Source organism: Nannobrachium achirus, assembly GCF_963921795.1.
Source record: "Nannobrachium achirus genome assembly, chromosome: 6".
NCBI lineage: Eukaryota > Metazoa > Chordata > Actinopteri > Myctophiformes > Myctophidae > Nannobrachium > Nannobrachium achirus.
The window spans coordinates 34,405,185-34,426,332 of NC_137815.1; the positions used below are offsets into that span (position 1 = coordinate 34,405,185).

General features: G+C 42.5%; 1 protein-coding gene across 4 annotated transcripts in view; it reads left to right on the forward strand.

The window, feature by feature from the left end:
- ampd2a (adenosine monophosphate deaminase 2a) overlaps nucleotides 1–21,148 on the forward strand; it is a 60,119-nt gene that overhangs the window by 17,875 nt on the left and 21,096 nt on the right. For 2 of the 4 annotated variants that reach the window (XM_080729069.1, XM_080729068.1), the window contains 2 exons: nucleotides 20,215–20,345; nucleotides 20,772–20,899. In XM_080729069.1, the coding sequence (XP_080585195.1) occupies nucleotides 20,215–20,345; nucleotides 20,772–20,899 (259 nt within the window). Of the gene's footprint in view, nucleotides 1–2,485; nucleotides 2,523–5,414; nucleotides 5,536–20,214; nucleotides 20,346–20,771; nucleotides 20,900–21,148 lie in introns of those variants that run through there. The other 2 variants (XM_080729071.1, XM_080729070.1) reach the window with 2 other exon arrangements.

The following is a 21,148-nucleotide window of genomic DNA, read 5'->3' on the forward strand; positions in this document are numbered from 1 at the left end:
CAACCCAGAGTAAAATCAGCCATTATGACGCCATCAAGGCCTGCCAAAATATTTTTTTGTTGAGAAAATCAACTGTAGATTTAGTCGACTAAAATTAGACTAACACTAAAACATTTCAGGTGACTAAAATATGACTAAAACAAAATTGAATTTTATTCAAAAGACTGACTAAAACTAAATCATAATTGGCTGTCAAAATTAAACACTGTTTGTGAGTGTGGTTTTGAGCTGTGTTTCGGGATGCTGGAGGATGGACACAGCCAGGGTTGTTATGAGAATGTTCATGGTTGACTCTCTCGCAGAGATACCAGGGTGTGATTCGTAAAATTGTGAGAATAAGGTCAGTGTTTTGAATGTTTGTCTCGTTTCATTCACTTGACACATAGTTTAGAGATGAGGCTTTTTTGTTTGGGCAAGATCCAAACAAGAAGGATAGTTCTACTGTTGCTCTGAGAGCATGGGAGTTAGAATGATGGAGGGTCACTCCCCTCCGTCATGTTTTTGATTAGACCTTTGGGAAAAGAGTTGTTTATCATTTTTAGTGAGTGTCCACAGGCACAGCAGGGCCTAAATCAAACTGTGTACACCAGGGGTCTTCAATGTTTTCATGCCAAGCAAGGACCCCTTAGTTGAGAGAGAGAGATGAAGCAGGGACCTTTTCCATAGATTACATATAGTTACATAAACTTGACAGCACAATCATCAGTGTATTTTGAATTCTTGTCAATTTGTGTTTTCGGATATTTAACCTCTTGAACAGTGACTTTTCACTCTGTACTTAGTCTGCTCTTTTTCCTCTCTACACCAAACCTCTTTGCCGAAAATAGCCGAGCTGCGAGGCGTTGTGAGCTTGTAGATCTGCTATTTTTGGCTACAGTTCTCAGAATATGGATGTTAGTTCAAGTGGTTAATATCAAAAAGGGGACCCCCTGTTGAAGACCCTTGGTGTACACACCATGCACCCCAGCTATGTGTTTTCTCTAGACTTCACAATTTGATCTCTATAAGATCACAAATTACTCTTTGACTCTTTCTGGTTGTAAATAATAGCCCCACGGTCCTGAACCTATGTGAACTTACTGTCTGTTTGTAATGGCAAGAAATACAATGGAAACAGCTGTTAGATAGTTCATAGGAACAGCAACTTCAACAAGAACCTGGAAGAAGCCTTCATTTCCAGTGAATGAAGTTTACCCAAGACGAGCTTTACTGAGGTAGAGTTGGCTGCTCCGATACGATCATAGAGAGAAATTATGAAGCTCTCCACAATGGAAACTACCTTCTTTTTGCGTTTTGACCCTCAGTCATGTCTGTGTGATGTCATCTCCCCGTTCAGTCCATCTAAGGATCAGCAGTAATGATGAACATGAAAGAACACACAATGTGTTCTTTGTGTAATTTATTTTCATTTTTTTATAACATGACACCCTCTCTTACCTATACACTAACCTATTTATGACAAATCAGAAATATCATCCATCTCAAATGGAAACAAAAGATTCAACTTTTAAAAACATATGGCCTTTACCAGGCACTGTAGTTTGTCAGTGATACTTGCATGTTTATTGGCACAGTTCAGTTCAGGTCATTCGCATATAACATGTCTTTAAAAAAAAGATCCATGTTAATTATGAAATTGCTTTGTGTAGTCAGAGCTCAGCTGGAAGCATGTGGGTTGCTTCCTGGACTATTGAGTTTATTGTGTAAATGAATAAATCTGAACATCTGTCTAATGTCAAGTGGTCTCTGGAGAGGTTGTTGGGTGGGGTTGATGTTTTGTGTCTGAAAAGGAAACTCGATGTGATACTGTATATTCTGTGTATATAAGCCTTATTCACGGCCCGCCCACTCAGCAAATTTCTCAGCATCCCCCGGGTGCTGACATCAATTTAGAAGGGGAAACTATAACAGAAATAGCTGGACTTAAAGCCAACAAATCATTATTTCGAACGGTAAAGTAAATTATAATGCTTTGTGCCTTTTACTATCTTGTGTTCTTGATCATGCTAGCCGTATTTTATACTTTACTATTCGGGAATTGCATTAAATTTGCGATTTCTGTGTTAACTCTATAGGCTATAGTAGGATTTTCCCCTTCAAAATGTGACTTCAGCACCCGGGGGATGCTGAGTGGGCGGGCCGTGAATAAGGCTAATTACACACACTGCATACATAAAAAAAAATTTAATGTGCTGTGCTGATCATGTAATCAAACTTGTTCAATATGAAAATGTAGTTGTTAAAAGGAATCATGCAGTACCGAAAAGCATCATCAGGTCCCCCAGAAAAGTAGGTAGCTACTGACCACTGAATTATATGAGGCTTGTGTGGCCTGTCTATACCTTCTATCTACTGTATATCTATAACTGTATTGTATTTGTTTGTTATATTCTCCCATAGTGACATTCTGTGTTCTGTGTTGCTGTTGTATCATACTGGCTCACCTGCCAGTGAGGAGCCCTCACCGGGAGGATGTAGACTAGAGCCTTCGCTCTACTCCTCCCGACCAATACCGTTGACAGGTAACACCCCCGACCCCCAGCCCATAGGAATACACGCAACGATCAATATCACAGTCCCCGCCCGGCAGTGCATGCCCCCAGGTTGGGGGGCATGCATGCAAGTGGCTAAATATGTATTCTTAGACACAATAAGCCCAGAAAGATGCACCGCAATCTTTCATGGGCAGATGTGACTTATGGGGGCTGGTGTAAATAGTAACAAAGAAATTGCCGGCTTATTGTGTCTAAAAAGACATTTAGCCACTTGTACGCATGCCCCCAACAACTGAAATCAAAATACTAAAATCGCTAAAACAATAGAAAGCAGTAAATGAAAACATTTTAACAATCATCTTTTCTTTTCTCTAATTACAATCTAAAATATGAACCCTTGTTGTAAAAAAACAAAGTTGTCCTTTAAAGCCGGTGTACACCACGGTGGATTCGAGGTTACGCAGGGACTTTACCACTGTGCCACCGAGCGCTATGTTTTGATGATGGCAATATACCCTAAAAGACTGCATTAAGTGAGACACTGCCTCATATGGGTGCCAGCAGCCTATTAGTTATATTTTTCCTGTCAGACCTGCTAGACTAGGAGTTTAGACTTGGCAGCGTGACGGATGAATTAATGTCCTGATTTCAGACACTAGAACAGCCCTGAGTGTTGGCATAGTTTCCTCTGAGTGAAAACCTCTGGAGTCCTGTGTAATTAGGTTAGTCTGCGTACAGGCAGCTCGGCTGTTTGTATGTGTTGGTGTTTCACCAAAATGAGGACCTATCCAGAACCCAGACCTCAGTATGGGTTTGCGTCTGCCCTTTGTTTTTCCCACCGGGAGGTGTGGTGTGCTGTTGTGTGTCTGATGTTTTTCCCTGGCGATCTTCAATGTGTGTCTTGCTAATAGGTGTAGGTGCTATTGCTGTAGGCTCACATACTGCTACACATGAAACTATACTATACGTCTACAATGGAGTGGAGAATATGTATGGGCTTGTCGCAGTTCGTACATAATCATCTAATCGCAATATGCTTATTTTGCATAATCGTTATGATCATTTCCACGTTGCAAAATGTTCATTTTCAAACATTAAAAAAGAAAATTGTAAATAGCAGATATACAAGCTCAAAATACATCACATCGTGACAGGTTTTGAGCTTGTAGATCATCTATTTACAAAAAAAAAACATCTTTAACGTATATTATGTAAGTTATTTGTCATACAGTATCTGCACACTGCATGTGTGTGCGCCTTTCGCTTTAGCCTAACGTAATGTCATTTCAATTCATAAGTTCCAATGTTCAATGACAGAATCACAATAAGGCTAAATTGTTTAATCGCAAATTATTTGAGCCACAGTTAATCGTCATAAGTAAAATTACATAATAATCGTGACAGCCCTTTAAAGAGAGGTCAGTTCATCTGAGGCCGAGGAGAGAGGAAGCTTCCCTAGTGAGGGTCTGTGACCCCCCCTTTCTTTCATGACCCAGTAAACAGGCTCTCCTTGTGCAGCGGTCATGTGACAAAGGAAGGAAATGTAATGCTCCTCCTCCCATCTCCATCATGCAGTGTTCAGAGTACAGTGGCACTGTGTCGTAGGCCAGTGGTTCTCAATCATTTTTGGCTGCAGTACCCCCTTACACTGATTTCCGAAGCCAAGTACCCATTTGCTCTGACTGCAGCAAAATTGATATCAAAAGTCCAGTTCCAATGCCAATACGTTCAAAATAAAACAACAAATAAACATTGCTTTCTATTCAATAACAGTTACTACTAGTCGAGGAATTGATGTAATTTGGTTTAGAAATGTACAGATGAGTAGGTTCACGCAAACGCTGTCAATGTTTTATCATTAACCATAACGGTAAAATAAATATTCCCATTTTCTAGTTTTTCTCACGTACCCCCTGTAGTACCCCCGCGTACCCCAAGGGGTACAGTACCCCATTTGAGAAACACTGTCGTAGGCAATGCTAGTGCAGGCAATGTTGGCACTGGACATTCTGTTATATCTTTAAATTGTGTCTGAATAATCCCTTAAGGGATAGGTGTGAAGGCAGCCAGACAATAAAATACAATTATTTCTTTGTTCATTCATTCATTCATTCATTCATGCTATGTATAAAGCACATTGATTCACACTGTCCATTTTGCTCTTAGCCCTAATTACATTGAATTTTAATATGTACCATATAGTCACACATTTTCTTGTAACCGCACACACACACACACACACACACACACACACACACACACACACACACACACACACACACACACACACACACACACACACACAACCTTTAATAACACAGTTCTTATAGAACATGTACATTCATGAGATCAATCACAGTCAGTAATGCTGCTGTCATGAGTTGAGGTTGGAGGGAGGGGGGGGGGGAGTGGCTATTTCAAAAGAAACCTCCCCATTCACTGTATTGCACAGTGAATAGACTAGAGCATAGAATGGTTCAACCCGGTCCCACCATCCCCCCTGTTTTCCTTGCCACGTAGTATGTTCCAACAAGCGTTTAAATAGGGGAGCCTGTGGGCCGTGCTGTTTGTGTGTACAGAGAAAACCAACCGGCTCCAATCCAACCAGGAAGCAGCTGAGAGACAGAGGCAGGCAGAGAGGAGAGAGAGAGAGAGGGGGAATCTGGGTAAAACCACTGGAGGACAGGACAGGACACACAGACAGTCACCAGGAGAAACAACAACATAACAGAGGAAAAGAAAGCTAGATCGCGCATCCATCCCGGTGCTTGTTGTGTGGGTGAGAGCACAATCTCTCTGTCTCTGTCCTTTTCCTCCTCTGTCGCACACACACTATCTCTCTTTCTCTCGATTGCTCTCTCCATCCACTGCCTGCGCCGGTGGGGGAGGGTGCAGAAGCAGCAGCCGTCCCAGCCAGGCCTAGTTGCATGTCCCAGCATCCCACAAGTCAGAGTCCGCAGCGCAAGGCCATCACCACCATCGCCATCCTAACTTGGACTGTGAGAACACAGGATTTAGGACAAGACAGTGATATATAGAGGTATTGTACCATGTTAACGATAGATGATGATGATGAGCCATCATGTCATATACACTCTGTTATCTGAATCTTAACTGGAAGTTTCACATCATATATTGTGACTAATAGATATGTGTCTTTTATCCCCCCCCCCCCCCCCTCCAAAATCTATTGCACAAGTTTATATGCACAAAGTGGCACAGAGCGTGAGCTGCTGCTGCTGACTGACAGGACGTAAACGTCACTCGTTGGGAACAATAGCGCAGTAAAAATGGGGTTTGAGCTTGAGGCAAGGGAGATTTACAAGGGATCTGCGGGAGCGACGGACAGGCAGGGGGAGAAGAGGTGTGTGTTATTGCTGTCTGGCGGCCAACTCCAAGCAGAGCTTGGTGTTGGAGAGCAGTGAGAAATAGGGTTGTTTCCGTTGCCAATACCCAGTGGTGGAAAAAGTACTCAAATGTTTTACCTAAGTAAAAATATCAATACTGCAATATAGAAATACTCTGTTACAAGTAAAAGTCCGGAATTCAAAATGTACTTGAGTAAAAGTACGAAAGTGTTGGCATCAAAATGTACTTAAAGTACCAAAAGTACAAAATGTTTGAGAATAGCAGATCTACAAGCTCACAACGCGTCATGGATTTTAGTCTTGCAGCCAGTGCAGCTTCACCTGATCGGTAGACTGATGACTAATGAGAAATTGAGGGGAGGTTTGCCTGCCGGCAGTATGTCTGTGTTGACATTGTAGTGTGCACAGATGTAGGTACACAGTGTGGAAGTAGGTTGTCTCAGGCCAGGGTCATCAGCAGCAGAGCTGCCTAGTGCCACTGTAAGCCTTGCCGAGGCCCTGAGGCCCATAGGGCAGGAGAATGAACATTCCCCACCTATTCAAGTGATTACGGAGTGACTAATTGATATGGTAAAGAAATATATACCTGTACATTTTGGGGATGATGTATTCCTTTAAGATGGTCTGTCCTCTAAGCCAGTGGTACCCAAACTGGGTAGCCAGGGGGGTCCCCAAATAATTAAACCAACATATAATATAAGTGTATACACACAGGGTATCTGCATATTTCTAAAGAACCTTTTTAATGCCAAATTGTCAAATATTACTTAATTAAGAAAGATGCAAATTATTGTGCTCTGTCCGACAGGCCGAAAAGCATGGCCGAGACTAGCCGTAAATTGCAACACTAGATTTTTTATAATCGGATGAATCTAGGGTTGCAATACCTCCCATAGGCAGCCAATGCATCAAAACAGTTTTTTGCTATCTGATTGTATTAAACGACTTCAAACTCAGCAATATTGCGGCTCTATGGAAAGCTTGGAATTTACTCTTGCTATCTGCAAAGTGTTTGTTTCTGAAAAATCCACCATATAATTGTTATGATATATTTTCTGTCAAGAAATCCGAGCAGACATGGTTTATTTTCTAAGTGTTGAATTTCGGAAGCGCTCGTCTTCTATAACGCCATGTCCCGCTGCCTCCTGCATAATGTGACATTTAGAACCAGGTGGTCACAAGACCGTTGAGGGATTTTCCACGAGCGCTTCCAAACTCCAGGACTTAGAAAAAATTATCACCTGAAGCAAATTTCTTGGATAGAAAGTTGCTCCTAACATGTCTACTGTGGATTTTTATGAAACAAACACTTTGCAGATAGAAAGAGTAAATTCCAAGCTTTCCATAGAGCCACAATATTGGTGAGTTTGAAGTCGTTTAATACAATCAGATAGCAAAAAACTGTTTTGATGCATTGGATCCCTATGGGAGGTATTGCAACCCTAGATTCATCCGATTATAAAAAATCTAGTGTTGCAATTTGCGGCTAGGCCGAGACTATGTTTTGCACCCTGTCCGTCCGTCCGTCCGTCCGTCCGTCCGTCCGTCCGTCCGTCCATCCTTCCGTCTGTGGACAGCTAATCACGCAGAGCAGAACCTCTGCCCCACATTTTTCACATGGGCTTGTTATAGTGCTATCAGGGGGCAGACTTATGTAAAACATTTTGTAAAATTACTCCCTTCAGATTTTATCCAAATTTCACACAAATCGGTAAACAGGATGTCTAGTCGTGTGATCAACACAGATCTGTTGGATTTGTCATATTTCATCCTGATTAGCTTAGACTGACATTTGAATTGTTTGCAGGGGTGAACAAAATGTTGCAAAATCATGAACGCACGTCCGATTGCGGTGAAACTGTGCATGCACATTTCCACTAGGTTGATGAACAACCCTTTGCAAATTGGCCTGTTATAGTGCCACCAGCAGGTCAACCTTTGCCAAACACATATTTGGGACAATATGCCTCAACTCGTGAATGCAGTGTCTGATTGTCATGAAAGGCTGAAGAAGACATGGCACCCTTTTCGCATTGGCTTATTATAGCGCCACCAGGAGGCCACAATAACCTGCCTGACCTGGCGGAGACTTGTGCTCGGAAGAGCATTGCTTCTAGTTTTCAAGCTGTCCTTGAGAGATACTGTTAACCTAGCTACAGCTAGACATCATCCCCACACATGTTAAAACAAGGAGGGGATGGGTGAGGGATGGGATCTATACTGCAGTTAGTTATCTGCATTAGGCTCGCCCCAGGCTAACATACTGTATCTATTAGTGGGAAAGATTTACAATGTACAAATGTACTTGCTGTAATATGACATAAATGTAAGGTGCTATACAGTCACAATGTAATTCAGCTGTGACTTACTTTGACTTAAGGGCAGTGGTTCTCAACCTGTGGGTGAGGTCCCCACATTATTTTGGGGGGTCCCCAGATGTGCAACATTGTTTTCTCACTCAACAGTAAACAAACCAACATAAAGTTTAAATGTAGAGGGTATCTGTATAGAGGGTATTTCTAAAGTGACAATTTAAAGCTATACTTTGTAAGTTGCTCAACTAGAGGTCAGTAGCTCTATAGCAAACCGCGTCCGCGTCTTTCGGACGTTTTTCGCACCCCCGCGTCTGCCTCCACCTCGCCGAGATCTATCTTTAGAGGGGTCCCTGGTTCCTGTGCGTTCAGGCATTCCAGAGAAACGGACTCCTTCACCCGAGTAAATGCTGTTGTTATGTTGAGGCAAACTACACGGGCACCTACAAATATGGCCGCCGACAATTTTAAGATTTGTTTTATAAAAAAAGTTACATGGTATAACTTTAAGGCGTTGTGAGCATGTCGATCTGCTATTTTCACAATAGAACCGTGTTACACAAAATGTAATGCCTCAACTCTTAGTGCTCGTCAGGGTGGGGGTCCCCAGTTAAAATATGATTATTTTGGGGGTCGTGGCGTGAAAAGGTTGAGAACCACTGCTCTAGGGTGCATAGGCCGTTGACAAATGTCCTCCATTTCACTCGGTTTTTAGAGGTTCTTTCGAGATCTCCCCAGTTGAGCCCACTCTCTGACATTTCTGCCTTAACACTTCTCCAGCTGTTCCTGTGGCGACCTCGTTTCCTTTTCCCTTGGGGGTTCCATTTCCATGGTGCCGTATGATATAAAAATATATTTATTTACAGGGGGGACCTGCTGACTGAGCCCCCAAAAAGTTCATATCATATGTTGTCAGTTACAGTTACAAGGGAGAGGGAGGTAGATCTGACTTAAGTGTAAAACAAAATCCTAAAAGCCAAATTTTATACAATATGTAGTGAGGGGTCCCTGATTCATCTCTCTCTCACCAAGGGGGTCCTTGGAGTGAAACACATTGAAGACCCCTGGTCAAGAAACTATACAAAGAAAGAAATACACACACACACACACACACACACACACACACACACACACACACACACACACACACACACACACACACACACACACACACACACAGAGAGAAGAAGCTACAGCTTCCAGTCATGCAACCTGTGTGCCAAGATAAGACATGTGATGAGAAACCACAGTTGAAAATGAACAACCAAAGTGCTTGTTTCAAGCAACACGCAGACAGAGAGAACTGACAGGGCTAACCAAGGGCATGGGCGATTAGGCTTTGTTTCCCATGTGGAGCCTTTTTCACAAATGACTTGCACAAAAATTAATAGAATAATTGTCTCATGGAGCAGTAGAGCTTACCAATCCAGTGGTTACTATGGGTTACACACTCCCCGTCATGCCTTGATTGTCACCGCACTGGGTTACTCATCATCACAGGTATTTAAAAGCTATATTCATCATTCTTCTTGAATGAATCCTGAGTCTGACGTTTTGAACTTTCTATGCTTTTGTGTGATGCTGATAAAGTAGGCTATAGGCTTTTATTTGTTAAAAAACACAACAAAAAGTGGTTAGAATATGGAGATAAGAGGTTTATTCCCCACTGCGAGGATATGAATGGTCTGTGGTGTAATCCCTGCCCTGCATGTTTTATTAACGCTGTTTCCTATCTGGTGTCATTCTGGTCTGACCGCCAGACGCCATCGATACGTATCATTCTGGACCGCCACACGCTATCGATACAAGTCTTGCTTGCCTTCCTCGGTACTGGCGAGCCAGGGGCGGTGCAAGGAGGCAAGTTTCACAATAAAACAGGAGGCTCGGAGTCAGTTGGCAGTTTCTATGTTAAATCAAAATAGCAACTGAGGTTCTTCCCGATGGGGTCTTTGTCCTTGAGCTTAGTTGTCCTGTGGGTAGAGCGGGGGGAGGGGGTGTTGGAGTTGATTGTGCTTGTAATGTCCTAGCGTCGAAGTGTCCTTGAGCAAGACTCTGAACCCCTAATTGCTCCCGTTGAGCAGGTTGCACGGTTTCCTCCGCCGACGGGGTGTGTGTGTGTGTGTCAGTGTGTGTGTGTGTGTGTGTGTGTGTGTGTGTGTGTGTGTGTGTGTGTGTGTGTGTGTGTGTGTGTGTGTGTGTGTGTGTGTGTGTGTGTGTGTGTGTCAGTGTGTGTGTGTGTGAATTTAATGCACAATCTATATGTAAAGCGTTGGATTAAAAAAAGCTGTTTTACTGGAAGTGAAAGTGTTCTTGCTGTCTGGCACCAACCGCATGTTGTTGTTTGGAACTGTTTATAAAGGTTAAGCTGATTGCTTAGTGGATGGGCTCCAGGTTTGACCAATGGCAATTAACTTAGTGGCTGTAGAACGTAGACGGGAGGATGTCTTTCCCAGGTGTTTCGCCCAGGCAGATGGGGTTTTGAGTTTAGGTTTACTAGGCATTATTTCTGCAAGGTTAGGTTAAGGTTAGGCTTAGCCATAGTGTTTGTGAGGTTAGGGTTAGGTTTAGGTTTAGGCATAGTTTTAGTGAAGTTAAATCTAAACGATCAAGACGAAACACCAAGGAAAGAGTCCTGAACCTAGACAGGGTAGAACACTCCCTCTATCAGTTCCCCCTATCTGAGCTTGACTGACAGCTCTGTTTCCCCTGGTTTGCTGCCACAGTAGTTTAAAACCTCAGTGTTAATCTATCCCAACCCTTATGGATCCATTTGGTTATATGTGTTTACACTCTTGGTGTTACATTAATTACACTGTTTTGCTGTGCAGTATTCCTGTCATTCATTCCACGTCCGGTTTGTCTGTCTGACTGAGCCCAATATTCGCTGTCAGTCAAACCTTGCAAAGCTTGACTTTCCATATATATTATTTTACACGGGTAAGTTTGGGTTGTCACTCAGCGTTTATTGCTGTGTTTACAGTGTATGTGGTCTGGCAAAGGGTCTTCCCTACTATGATGATGTCATTGAGAGAAATAGGCTTGGGGGGTTAGGGTGGGGGGTACTGGATTAGGAGGCATCTGTTGTTGTGGAGAGACTGTAGGGATTATGTCTGGATACTATACTGGTGATGACTTTGTGTGTATGTATCTATCTTGGTACGGATTCACACATGCATGCATATACTGTAGTATACAGTATGTGTGTGTTTACAGTTGCTTATGTCATTAGATTATAGCAAGCACAGAAAAAAGATCTGCAGCTCCTGTAGAATAGTTGTCTGGAACACACATCAGAATAGGTAGAGCTCACTAGCTTAAAGATCCAGATCACCTTGCCTGCTGTTGCTGCAGAGATGGTTAAACATACTTCTACCACTTTTTCGAGTCACGTGTTCAAATACTGGATTCTGATTGGCTAAATTCCGGAGGTTATGAGAGGACAACTGCCGCAAAGTTGTGTGAAGACTTGTCCGAGATCAATGCGCCTCAGTGTACATCCGGGGACTTCAGGAGGTAGTCGGAACACCTTTCCCCCAACCAACAAATGAAGGTCGCAGCGGTCCTATGTTTACTAACGTGCATACTATCGTCGCCGATTTATTTGGATCCAATGCAATCCGCCAACTTTAAAGCCCCTTTTCTCTGAACCTATGCCTTTCTGGAAGCGAACAGCCTCTATTTACGGCCGGAACGGTGCTTTTAACTGACGTTAGCTTAGCTGTAAGCTAGACGCATGGATTAGTATGGAGTTGGCGCCATCTGTTGGTGAGTAGAAGATGTTGTTGGTGGAACTATCTGCTGTCTCGCGGAAGTTTTATAGGCAATAATGATTGTAACTTAAGATCCTTGCAAGTTACAACTATGTGTTTTCTTTCATGTATAAGGGAAAAAGTGGTAGAAAAGCTATTTACCACTCGGGGTCGGACATTATGCTCTGATAATGTCCTGTGTTAGGGTGTTATCGGACTCGGCTTCGCCTCGTCCGATAACACCCTAACACAGGACATTATCAGAGCATAATGTCCTCTCACTCGGGGTAAATTGCTTACATAAATGTATGATTCTCATGAAGCACTAAAAAACGGTGTGATTTTTAACTTTTTAACGGTGTGATTTTTAACCATGTGATTATAATGCTACTTTCACCATTTTACATGACTTGTAAAGAAAACAGCAACTATTGTTGTTTTTATTAATTAAAAAAGAATTACATATTGATGCTCCTTTTTGTTGGGTGTGCCTACATTTTTTCTGGTGCTCTTTTTAAAAACTGGTAGCACTGGTGCTACCAAGTAAAAAAGTTAATTTTGAGCCCCGCTATAGCCAAATGCTGCTAACATGAAAGCATGAGAGAGAACTTCAGAACTTCCTTACAGAATTCTTTCTACATTTGCTGTAAAGTTTGTACCTCTCTCCATACATGACGTCTATACACCTCATGAAGCCTTGATTTCAAAGAGAAGTGTTAGTTTTAGTTTTTTTCCGGAGCCAATAATTCGATGACTGGGGGGCTACTCGTTTCAAAGTTTTAACGGGAGGCCTGTCACAATTGTTACGCAATCATCTCGTCTAACTTTTTGGCATTATAGTCATAATCATTTCATGTTGAAAATACAGTATTTTCGCACATTTTCAAAAATAGTAGAAATAGCAGATCTGCAGCTTGTAGAGCAGCTATTTCTACTATTAATCTTTTTTTTTAAGTATGAAGTAATTAAATATGTTCCTTGGAGAGGGATAGCTCTCTGTTTAGTTGTTAAGCCTATAAGTATTGCCAACAGGTTTACATTGAATTGTCAATAATGAAGCTTTAGCATAATCCATAATTCATAACTCAAACATAATAACCATATAGTCTATGGCTTAGCTTAAAGTAAAACCAGAAATGCTTTGCAAGCCTACTACCTCTGTTTTGCGGGGGGGAAAAGTGTTGACAAACTACATATATCCATCTTGTTCATTTTGTTGTAGTACATTTTGTATTTTGATTTCTGCTATTCAAAACGTATTCAAAACTCAAAACCTAAAGGATTTCTGCTATTATTCATAACTGGACCTTAAATGTAACAACCAGTTAGATTGCATCGGTTTTCATTTATTTACATTATTCTTTCATGTACTTACCCCAAGACATGATGTGAGCCAAGCCTCGTACCCGCCCTCTTCCGGAAACCATTTCATTTGTTTCTCTGGAATCCTCCTGGAGAACGGAAGTTTGGTCGTTTACTAGGCTAATGTGAGCCCATAATATAATAGTAGTAGCACTGTGAGTGTTCAACTTATCCCCTAGTTAACTCGACAAGAACATTCTTCACAAGAAAATTACGTTGATTGCATTCCTGGTATTGAGAAATGACCCTTCATCTGCGCCTGCTTTAGAGCTTGCCTCTATTAGATAAGACTAGTCCTTACCCGTTCAAAGATATGAGCTCCGAAATGATGTGCAGTGTGTGGGTTATGGGGTGTGCACTGTGCACACAGTATATGAGGGATGGAAAGTAACTTTCTGGTGCTTGCATGATAATATGTAGGAGCATCAATGTAAGAAATACCCGTTTCGTTTAAGGCTACAGAGATACTGTGTACCGATCTACATGACAACATCTGAAAGAGGGCCAGCCGACACCCCCCCCCCCCCCCCCCCGCCCACCCACCCACACACACACACACACACACACACACACACACACACACACACACACACACACACACACACACGCACACACACACAGAGCTGGCTAAACATGTTGCCCCATGCTAGATGCAGAATAGATATGCCTCATGCTAGATGCAGAATAGATAGTAGATACACCATAAAAATGCTAATATACAGCATACGATTTGTGAAAGTGACAAACGGGCTTCACAGTTATGTCAGGTGTGTTCATATGCTTATGGTGATGCGATTTCAGATCAATTGCTCCAGCCACTGAGGAGAAACGCTGTGACAGACACTCAGACACTCAGACATTCGCAAAATACAGTTTACAGTTTACAGTTTAGGCATTTAGCAGACGCTTTTAATCCAAAGCGACTTACAATAAGCAGATAACATCACAATAATAAACAAGATAATATGTCAGTACATCATCAACAATATAACAAATGCAAATGGATATCTATCTAGAAAAAACACAATATAATCAAAGTTCTGAAAAAACCTAAAAAACAAAAACAAATGCTAACTAGCTTCATGTATTCATTGATTCTTTTTCTGTAGTGCTAAGGGTTTAGGTGGAGTCTGAAAAGGTGAGTCTTCAGTCCACGGCGAAAGCTAGCGAGTGAGTCCGTTGTTCTAAGTGCGACAGGGAACAACGGACTCACTCGCTAGCTTTCGCTAGCGAGTGAGTTATCTATGATAGTATAGATAACTAGCCCTTACCCGTTCAAAGATATGAGCTCCGAAATGATGTGCAGTGTGTGGGTTATGGGATGTGCACTGTGCACACAGTATATGAGGGATGGAAAGTAACTTTAACTGGTGCTTGCATGCTAATATGTAGGAGCATCAATGTAAGAAATACCCGTTCCATTTAACGGCTACAGAGATACTGTGTACCGATCTGCATGATTTTTGGACAACATCTGTAACAGGGCCAGAACCCCCCCCCCCCCCCCCCCCCCCCCCCCACCGCCTGCACACACACACACACTTCCCCCCCCCCCCCACCCGTGTGTGTGTGTGTGTGTGTGTGTGTGTGTGTGTGTGTGTGTGTGTGTGGGTTTGTGTGTGATTGTGCATGGCCTGAACAACAGCGCCCCTCCCTTAACATGTGTGGTCACAAAAGGTACTGTAGGCTAAATAGATATAGATACACCATAAAAATGCGAATATACAGCATACGATTTGTGAAAGTGACAATCGGCCTTCACAGTTCTGTCAGGTGTGTTCATATGCTGATGGTGATGCGATTTCAGATCAATTGCTCCAGCCACCGAGGAGAAACGCTGGGACACTCAGACATTCGCTAAATTATATGTTAGATATGCCTGGTTATACAGACAACTGCCACCTTCGAGCAGAGGATGGGCTTGTTCCTCTCACACAGGTCTCGAACAGTGCTGTCAGAACAAACATGGGTCAATTCTCTTTCAACTGCACTGCCACAAAGCATCGCGATGCGACGCATTGTTAATGAGGTTAATGTATGTTTTGTAATAATCATCTACAAAGTAACTAACCAAAGTTTTCAAATAAATGTAGTGGAGTAAAAGTACAATGTTTGTTAGTTACTTTACACCACTGCCCGACACCATCCCTTAAAAAAATGTGGAACACTGGCTTCCTCCAAAACAGGCCTGAAAATCCACCTTTCCTAAGTACCTAAGTACATTTACTTAACCCATTTAGGCCTGAACACATTATTACGCAATATTTTATGCTTTAAATATAAAAAAAATAGCAGATATACAAGCTCACAGCGCGGCACTCGGTGCCGCGAGCTTGTAGATCTGCTATTTTTGAAAAATCTTGAAAATTTGTGCAAATCTTTGAATATTTTGACCCGATTCTATAAGTGTCTTCTAAATCCTTCTACGGTTTTTTTTATTTTTATTTTTTTTAACTATGTTTCTGTCAGTGGTTCTCAAAATGTTTCATGCCAAGGACCCCCAAAACTACATGTATTTGGCCACGGACCCCCATCTCAAAATATGTTGTTCCAGGGACCCCCCCATCTCAAAATATTGTATCAGGGACCCCCCAGAAGCAAATATTTGAGTTACAAATGTTCACTTTCAAAAAGATATATTCAAAGACTTGCCAAAAACAATGAGCTTGTATATCTGCTATTTTTCAATAGCTGAAGCATTCAATAATTCTAGGCCTTTAACTCACTGGATGCCGTCGATGAGGTTGGCGAGTGACTCTTTGATGTCCTGTGTGCCGTCAGCACACATGATAGGGTTTTATATTAAACCGTAGCTTCCTGTCTGTTTGCGGATTTCTCCAAAAATCTGCTCCATTCCCATTGAAATGCATTGGCAGAATCTGCTTATCAGCTGGCAACCATACGTTTAGGGCACGGTCACACCAAAGTGTGGCTGGCGTCTGATAAACTCTTTTTTTTGTGCTCAGCCGACAGTTTTTCGCAGCCAGTGGATTCTCCCAATAACCAATGACAACCACTTGTCACTTTCTGAGTCTTGAGACGGTCCGATTGGACAGAAGGGGAAAACGGTGCTTCAAGCATAAGCGCAAGGTGAAAGCTGCGCAAGAAAGACCATAAATCCACGCCATTCCTATTGAAATGCATTGGCAGAATCCTCTCTCATAGGCAGAATATTTTTTCTGATGTGACCGTGCCCTAACAGAGTACTTCTACATTGCCGTATTGATACTTTTAATTAGTAAAAAAGTAAAAAATGTGAGTACTTTTTCACCACTGGGTAAATCTCACATCTCCCATAGAGAGGCGATGTCATTCACTGTCTATACACCCCCCTTGCCCTTCATTTTGTACTCTGTACATATGTTTTATATTTTTTTATGATATTGTTCAGATCCCTCAAAAACCCTCAGGGCAACTTAACCCCTAGACCTGAGGCCGATTCTACAAAATGTCTTCTAAATCCTTAACAGTTTTCTGTTTCTATATCTGTGGTGCTCAAACTTTTTAATGTCAAGGACGTGTGATTATGGATCCCACTGGGAAAGATGACGTCATATGGAGGTCTTTTGGAGGTCTTTTCGGGGTCGGGTCCTACTCTGACATCATATGGAGGTCTTTTGGAGGTCTTTTCAGGGTCGTACGACGTATGGAGGTCTTTTGGAGGTCTTTTCGGGGTCGGGTCCTACTCTGACGTCATGTGGAGGTCTTTTGGAGGTCTTTTCGGGGTCGTACGCCGTATGGAGGTCTTTTCGGGGTCTTTTCAGGGTCGGGTCCTACTCTGACGTCATATGGAGGTCTTTTGGAGGTCAGGGTTAGGGTTAGGTTACCCGGCCGGCCGAATAGACCGGCCGGCTGCGGCCGGACTTTGGCACTCGCCCTCTCTCAATATTTGAGTTACAAATGTTCGCTTTAAAAATATATATATTCAAAGATTTTCACAAATTGTCATGGTTTTTGCCGCGCTATGAGCTTCTGCTATTCTGAAAAGCTAAAGTATAAAATAATGGTTAAAGTGGTAAATGCCCCCCAGGTCTACAGTAAAGGGGTTAAACGTGAAGACATCTCCCATCGCAGCAAAGCGATCTGTTGAGCTGCCGCAGTCAGGGGTGTCGCACCATATTCTGGGCCCTGGGTGAATCATAATGGAATTGAATTGTGAGGGCAGTGCCAATGCACACCTCTAGTGTATTCAGAATTTGAATAAATAAGACTTTAAATATTTAAAATCCGCTATTTTTGAAGATTTGTGCAAGTCTTTGAATATTTCAAATCCTTCTAAGGTTTTTTTGAAAAACCAATGTTTCTATGTCAGTGGTGCTCAAACCTTTTCATGTGGAGGACCCCCAAAATGATATGTATTTGGCCACGGACCCCCATCTCAAAATATCTAGTTCCAGGGACCCCCCAGAAGCAACATATTAGTTACAAATGTTCGCTTAAAAAAATGCATATATTTTCACAACTTTTCAAAAATAGCAGATCTACAAGCTTGCAGCGCGGCACTCGGTGCCGCGCTGTGAGCTTGTATATCTGCTATTTTTCAATAGCTAAAGTATAACATAATCAAGGCCCCTCCACCTTGGGCCCTAGTAACTCAGTCACACTTTCCCCCCCTTGTGACGCCCCTGGCCGGGGTCGGCAGTCAGCAGTCAGACAGTTCAGCTGGGTGGGTTGTACCAGGCCAGGGTGTTTGTTTATGAGAAGGAGGCCAGATGGCAGAGACTAATTGTCACTGGGGCAGACGCGCTACTAATAATGGAAACAATTATATGGGACAATGAGCACACAGAACACCTCATCCAGGGACACTTTTTACAAGCCATTAGTGGATTGTCCTCATGTGTACACAACTATAGTTCTGTCTCGAAACTTTGATTTATGATGTATCCTTATTGGACATAGATTTTTTTGTAACATTGCTGCAACGCCATAAACAAGGTGCGAGTGAGGTGAGAGTGGACAAAATTGTGCCTCGGTTACCTTTTTTACTTTTAATACAGTACAGTACAGTCCTGTAGTCAGGTGTTTAGTGTTTGATTTTGTTTGCTTGCAAGGCTGTTATATCTCAAAGTAGGCCCTCTGGAGTGGACTAAAAGTCATCTGTTTCTAGCAGGTGGGGAAGGCTCCTCTCTGTGTCATACCCAGGTGTGTGTGTGTGTGTGTGTGTGTGTGTGTGTGTGTGTGTGTGTGTGTGTGTGTGTGTGTGTGCGTGTGCGTGTGCACGCAAGCGTGCAATAGATGCTCGCGATCGTGCATACAGTAGATGCATCTGTGTGTGTGTGTGTGTGTGTGTGTGTGTGTGTGTGTGTGTGTGTGTGTGTGTGTTTGTTTCTCTGTTTTTGTGTGTATACCCCATTATGGCGGTTACTATAGCTGTCTTTTCTTCAGCCACACTTTTCTCTTGGTTGTTGTCACTGGGTGAAAAGAGGGATTAATGGTCCTCTATGGGCAAATGCATTTACCCAGTAAACTGCATGTTTGATGGGCATTTTTCTACATCATTGGAAATTTACAGTTGGAAAAAAACTTCCAGTGATTTACTGTCCTCTGCCAGACAAAGACACACTAGTGCTCTGGCCCCTTCCTTTGACATTGACATGTTGTAGATTTTCATTTAAAGAAGCGTAATTTCAGAAAGAAATTGGGGGTGGCAAAAAAGATTGGTTACCACTTCTCCTCATTTCTAAAATAGTTCTCAACGTGTCTCCAAGCGACGTGTTGAGAACTTGTAGTAGCCTACTATTTGCACTATTTTTTTGCAGGGAAAAAGAGAAAATGTTTGAATAGGGATGCCACGTTGAAAGTGGTTAATAAATGAATGGTTGAATTAAACAATAAAAGGCTTTTCTAAATTATAAAACGTCACATGAAGATGGACGGGCATCGATAGTGATCAGGGAATCAGATTAATCTGATAAAACAATTCAGAGTCTGGAATCATTTGGGATCTTCTGGGGGTCCCTGGCACAACACACACATATATCAATTTGGGGGTCCCTCATTGACAAGAAGAATCGGCCTCAGGTCTTTGGAGGATTGGTTCACCCCCAAAATAACTTTTCTTTTCTTTTTCTTTTTCTTCAATTGATTACTCCATTGAGTTCAATAATATTTTTAGTTTTTCGTCGCATTCCTAAGACAGCAATTTGATTACAATAAATGTACCCCCATGGATCGGGACCCAAATGCATTTGGGTCCCCATCCGAAATCAAGGGGGTAAATGTACTATAATCAAATTTTTATCTTAGGAATGTGACAAATATATATATTTCTTTATTGAACTCAAGTCTCTGTGCCGTGAGTAATCAATAGAAAAAAAGTCATTTTGGGGGTGAACTACTCCTTTAGTGGGTTACATGTATGCCCAGGGTTACTGTGCGGGGTTAAGGTATTCTCTTCATCCTCTCCACCCCCTCCAGTCTCCATGGCAGCAGCTGTCTGCCACACTGTATCTATTTCTGATCATGTATGTACGTTCTACCTGCTAGATGCATTCATTAACAATGATGTAATGATGTTGTTGTTGCTGGCCATAGAAGTGTGTTGCATCGCAACACATTGTGATCTTGTACAGTAGATCAGCTATTTTCAAATGGCTGAAATGTATAATAGGGCTGAAGTGGTTACTGTATGTTTTGTGATAATAATCAAAACACAAGTAACTAGTAACTTTCATACTTGCCTCTGAGATGTAGTAGAAGTAAAAATGCTCAAAATTGGAAATACTCCAGTTAAGTAAACAATACCTATAAATTGTACTAAGTACTATGTACTGGTTACTTTACACCACTGGTTGTGAATGACGTAATGCACATACATGGTGTAAAATGTCTGCACGATGATCAAGTGTCCCTTCTCATTCTTTATGGTAATCAGATCTGTCACAATAAAGATATGCCTTTTTTTCCCCTCATTGTGTCTCTATAGACCTGCGAGGTGCGACAGCGCCCAAGCCCCTCAAGCCCCAGAGATCCCTGCCAGGGACCCCCATCTCACATTACCTGGAAACCGACCTGGTGCGAGCATTCATGGACGAGAAGTACAAGGAGATTGCTGAGGTAAGACTTAACTGATTGATTGATTGAATACTACATGATATAAGTATCTAGTATGTGCCCCCAGTCCCCCAGCCCCCTTTGGTCTGATTTTTAAGATGTTGGACTTTCATGCGGGAGACCCGGGTTCGAATGCCGGGCGTTACAAGCGCACACAACACAGACAGACACACACAGACTGTGTGTTATCCAACTGCGAGAGGATTGCCAAAGACCGACACAGCTGGGTAGTGAGTGATGAGACACAGCTTAGTGAGTGAGCAGCACTCATTTAAACAACGTGCCTACTAAATCTTGTGTATTAGCCTGACTAGCGTGACCGTGACTAGCGTGAGGGACGGACGGAGAGACAAATGCTGGGGGTTCTCATACTAACAGGCATTGCAAGATGCTGTACTCTGTTATCTATCTGTTATCTCACCCATACAGGAGCTGTTTACTCGCAGCGCTCAGAGCGAGATGCGCAGCGCTCCCTATGAGTTCCCCGAGGACAGTCCCATCGAGCAGCTGGAAGAGAGACGCCACCGTCTGGAGAGGCAGATCAGCCAAGACATCAAGTAAGAGATGCGCGCACACGCACACACACACACACACACACACACACACACACACACACACACACACCCACACACACACACCCACACACACACACACACACACACACACACACACACACACACACACGGCCCTGTAGGGGTCAAGACTCCTGTTGCGCTGTGTAAACGGGTTGCTTTTCCAACAATATGTTTATTGATACATTTTTTGTCATGTATAGACAACAACAAATCACATACATACCTCCCCCT